The sequence below is a fragment of the Rhagoletis pomonella genome, unplaced genomic scaffold (genome assembly GCF_013731165.1).
Source record: "Rhagoletis pomonella isolate Grant_MI unplaced genomic scaffold, Rhpom_1.0 Rhpom_scaffold_09781, whole genome shotgun sequence".
In the NCBI taxonomy this organism is placed as follows: domain Eukaryota; kingdom Metazoa; phylum Arthropoda; class Insecta; order Diptera; family Tephritidae; genus Rhagoletis; species Rhagoletis pomonella.
The window spans coordinates 1-5,377 of NW_023468306.1; the positions used below are offsets into that span (position 1 = coordinate 1).

A 5,377-nucleotide genomic window follows, 5' to 3' on the forward strand; every position below is an offset into this window, starting at 1 on the left:
TTCAAATTGGTGACCCCGGATACGAACAGTAAGTAAAAAAAAAAAAAAAAGCAATAAACATACGTATATAGTTCCTTGCAAAATTGTTCCTATAGTAAATATTACATAGAAAAAATGGAGAAAGTTATTTTCAGCCCGCAAGCCATTGGGAGTGAGATTGAGGGTTTACATAACGCGTTAGTAAACATCAACTCGACTCCTGTGACTAGGGGACAGGTCGATGATTGGACACTGCGAGTAACTCACCTGTCCCGAATGCTGGAAGACAACGATCGGCAACTTGGGGAACCGTCGGCAACGATGTCGCGGAACCCATACTATACCGAAAGGTATGCCCCTAAGGTTAGGGAACTCATAAAAAAATGCATGGAGATGTTAAAATCCATGCCAATAAAAAGCGTTCAAAGCGAGGACGAGTTCTTCAAAGACGATCAGAACAAAAATTCTGTACTAAAAATAAAGTTTGAATTCGCAATAAGCGATTGGGAAGAAAACTTTGAAGCACTTCTTGCTGGAACAGGGAATCCAGAAGAAGTAAATAAGTGTTCAAATCTGGCGAAAGATTTGTTTTTGCAATATCTTGAAGTTCATTCGGAGGATGAACTAACATACAAGTTTAGGCAGTTGAGGAAAGAATTAAACTCACTACCGAAAAGTAACACTCCTGAAAAAAAAGGGGAAGAGAAAATAAGAGTAAGAACTTTTAATCTCCCTCAAATTGAAATTCCAAGCTTCTATGGGGATTATACGAAATGGAATATGTTCAAAGAACTATTTCATGAATTAGTGGATGCCGAAAACATATCTACAGTGCAAAAAATGTGCATATTAAAATCTAAATTGAAAGGATATGCGGCAACAATAATAGAAAATCTTCCAGCTTCAGAAGAAAATTATTCAGTAGCATGGAAATTGCTAAAAGAAAGTTTTGATAATAAAAGGGCCATCACTAATATTTACTTTAAAAATTTGGTAGATGCACCATTTACAAATTCAGCTGCTAATAGTGTAAAAAAATTAAAGGAAGTTATCGAAGAAAGCGTGCAAGCGTTAAAAGCAACTAAATTGTCAGTAGAAGAAATCCTCCAAGCATTACTTAATTTTTTGCTTGTAAGAAAGCTAGATGACTCGCTGAGAATGAAATATGAATCCTCTTTAAAAGATTCTAGAGAATTGCCGAGACTAGATTCATTATTACAATTTCTCGGAAAAGAGTTCTTTGCATTAGAAGCAAAAGAAAATGCATTCGGAATGAAGAAAATCGAGCAAAATATTAAAAAAAGTAATGCTACAGTGGAAACAAAATGTGCAATGGATTGCGGAATGCCGCACTATTTAAATCAGTGTACAAAATTTCAAAATTTATCCATAAAAGAAAGGTGGATGATCATAAGAAATAAAAATTTGTGTAAAAAATGTCTGAATGGTGGACATGCATTCAAAAATTGTAACTTCAGAAACTGCCGCTTTTGCAATTTAGAGCATCATTGGATGCTCCACAGAGACACAAACGCGGTTGCTAGTACAGTGAACAGTGAAAATTTAAATAAAAATAAATATGTGCTTTTATCCACAGCCATAATTAAAATAAAGAATTCCGAAGGAAAATTCATAAACGCAAGGGCATTGGTAGACAATGGATCCCAAGTGAATTTAATCACAAAGCAATTAAAAAATAAACTAAAATTAAAAAGTGAAAATAGAAAAACCACTATAGAAGGTATTGGGCAAAATATTTCCAACATACAGGAGCGAGTGGTTACAGAAATTAAATCAAAAGTAACAGAATACCAAACACATATTGAAGCACTCGTGGTAGAAAAAATTATTTCACAGCTGCCATCTACTAAAATAGAAAGTGGAGAACTACCTAATAGAATAAAATTGGCTGACCCGAAATTTGATACTCCAAGCAAAATTGACGCATTACTTGGAGCAGAAATTTATCATTGTTTACTAAAACGTGGCCAAATAAAAATAAAAAATCAAGAGTACAGTTTCCAAAACAGTGCATTAGGATGGTTGGCTGGAGGAAAAGCAGATATAAAATTATCTCCCAGTCATTGTGGAGTGCTAACTTATAACAGTGAAAATTTGGATAACCAGTTAAGGAAGTTTTGGGAACTTGAAGAAATAGATACTCAGAAAAAATATTTAACAAAGGACGAAAAAAATTGTGAAAGTCATTTTAATGAAAATACAAAGCATTCAAAAGATAATGAATTTTGCGTGGCGCTTCCATTTAAGAATGATCCAAATAAATTAGGAAATTCTGAAATCATTGCTAAGCAACGATTTTTTGCATTAGAAAGAAAATTAGACAAAAATATTTTATTGAAAAATCAATATAAAGAATTTATGGATGAATATATTAATTTAGGTCATATGGCATTAGCAAACGATGTCGACCAGTTGAAGCAAAAATATTTTCTACCTCATCATTGCGTATTGAGGCCAGAGAGTAGTTCAACTAAGTTACGTGTTGTTTTTGATGCGTCATGCAAAACCACTAGTAACAATTCTCTTAATGACTTACTATATACGGGTCCAAGACTACAAGAAGACGTATTCAATATATTGCTCCGATTTAGAAAACACAAATATGTAATATCTGCAGACATTGAAAAAATGTTTCGACAAATTTGGATAACAAAAGAAGATCGTAAATACCAATTAATATTTTGGAGAAATTCCAAAGAGCAGCCGTTGAAAATATATGCTCTAAAAACCGTGACATATGGTACGTCAGCAGCTCCATACTTGGCTACAAAATGCTTAGAAGTCATTGCAGATAGAGAGAAAACCAACTATCCAAAAGTTTCAAAAATTATAAAAGAAGATTTTTACATGGATGATTTAATGACGGGTAGCAATGACATTGAAGAATTAAAACTTTTCCAAAATCAAATAATCAAGATTTTGCAAAATTATGGTTTTCCGTTACGGAAATGGTGTTCAAATTCCAAAGACCTACTTGAAGGGATACCAGAAGAAAATCAGAGAGGTAAACTAGATTTTGATCAAGAGGAGCAATGTAAAGTGAAAACACTAGGTTTAACTTGGAGCCCTATAACCGACACCTTAGTTATAAAATGTCAAGGAATAAAAGACGTAAAACCTACCAAAAGAAATCTTCTTTCTGAAATTTCAAAATTATTTGACCCATTAGGCTTAATAAACCCAATTATTGTTTCTGCAAAAATATTGTTGCAACAATTATGGAAATTAAAAATAGACTGGGATCAAACTTTACCAGCAGAAATCATTAAAACTTGGAATGATATAAGAACTGATTTTAATTCACTGAATAATATAAAAATACCGAGATATTTGATGAGTAAAAAAGCAGAGACAATGGAAATTCATGGATTCTGTGATGCCTCAATGAAAGCTTATGGCGCGGTAGTATACGTAAGGTCAATCAGTAATGAAGGAAAGGTGACATCACGCTTAGCAGCAGGTAAATCGCGAGTTGCACCAATCAAGGTAGTTACATTACCGAGATTAGAATTATGTGCAGCAGTTTTACTTACTGATCTAGTAAAACAAGTTCTAATAAGCTTGAAACACAATTTTAATAAAATTCTTTATTACACAGACTCAACCATCGTACTGAGCTGGCTAAATTTGGACCCAGCTACTCTTAAAATCTTCGTAGCCAACAGAGTAAGCCACATTCAATCCTACAGCAACATCGAGGATTGGAATCACGTAAGATCGGAAGAGAATCCTGCCGACATGCTATCCAGAGGAATGTCGGGTAAGGAGTTAATTGATAATAAATTTTGGTTTTCTGGTCCGCATTTTTTAGAACAAAAGAAAATTGAAATTGAAAACTTTAAGGTAGACAAAAATGATGGTATTCCAGAATTAAAAAGTATAAAAAAAGTGGGGGTACTAATAAACAAAGATTCCCTGTGGGACAAAATAAATCATAAAAGTGATTTCAATTACCTTCAGAATGTAATTGCTCAGATTTACAAATTTACTCAACTCTGCAAGAAAACAGAGTTGCTTTCCTGGGGAGAATATAGAAAAATAGCCTTGAATGTAATTATTAAAAATGTCCAAGGTAAACATTTTAAGGAGGAAATAAAAAGTTTACAAAAGGGTAAAGTAGTAACCTCAAATTCAAAATTATCCACACTGTCTCCTTTCCTAGATAATGACGGATTAATAAGAGTAGGAGGTAGAATAGAAAACAGCAAGCTGTCCTTTGAAGCAAAGCATCCGATTCTACTTCCGTATGGAGACAAATATGTAGAACTGATGATAAAAGGCCTTCACATTAAACATTTACATGTAGGACCTCAGGGATTACTAGCAATCATAAGGCAAAAATACTGGCCATTGCGTGGTAAACAATTGACCACAAAAATAGTAAGGCTGTGCTACAGATGTTTTAAGGTTGAACCAAGGGCACTACACCAATTGATGGGAAATTTACCAGAAGACAGGGTAATTAAAACTAGGCCATTTTTAAATGTAGGAATTGACTTCCTAGGCCCAATACATATTCACCATAAAATTAGAGGGAAAAGGTTCGACAAATCTTATATATGTGTATTTGTTTGTTTTGCAACAAAAGCAGTACATTTGGAAGTCGCATCGGACCTTAGCTCTGCAGCATTTTTAGGTGCCTTGAAGCGTTTTGTAGCCAGGCGAAGTTGCCCTATAAAAATATATTCTGATAACGGCACCAATTTCATTGGAGCAGCAAATAGTCTAAACGAAATTTACAAAATGTTTAAAAATAAAACTCATACCGAGGAATTAGAAAGGTTTTGTGGAGAAAGGCAGATTAAATGGATAAATATACCAGCTAAATCGCCACACATGGGCGGATTATGGGAAGCCGCGGTGAAAAGCGTGAAAAAGCACTTCTTTAGAGTAACCGAAGGCACAATGACATTCGAAGAGTTAAATACCCTGATGGCACAAATCGAGGCAATACTGAATTCAAGACCTTTAATTCCTTGCTCTAATGACCCAAATGACCTGAACATTATAACTCCTGGACATTTCATAATAGGAGAACCAATGGTAACAATTGTTGACAACTGTGACAACAAATGTTATCAAGGGCTGAGGGACCACTGGAAGGCAGTGGAAAAGAATAGTCTAGAATTTTGGAAAATATGGTCTAATGAATACCTAAACGAGTTACAAAGAAGGTATAAATGGAAAAACCCCGCGGAAAATATTATAACTGACACTCTTGTACTTCTGAAAGAAGACAATGTCCCTCCAATGAATTGGAGGAGGGGAAGAGTAGAGAAAGTAATTCTCGGAAAGGACGGAAGGTGTAGAATGGTAGAAGTACGGACCAGTAATGGCGTGTCGACGAGAGCGATACACAATATTTGTCCGTTTCCTA

The 5,377-nt window shown here is 34.6% G+C and overlaps 1 protein-coding gene across 1 annotated transcript; it reads left to right on the forward strand.

Moving 5' to 3' along the window:
- Window positions 1–6: 6 nt before the first annotated feature.
- LOC118756317 lies at window positions 7–4,380 on the forward strand (the record flags this gene model as incomplete). Its single annotated transcript, XM_036491089.1, has 2 exons — window positions 7–28; window positions 3,599–4,380. A coding segment is annotated over exon 2 (642 nt), but the record flags the coding sequence as incomplete, so codon positions are not given.
- Window positions 4,381–5,377: the final 997 nt, after the last annotated feature.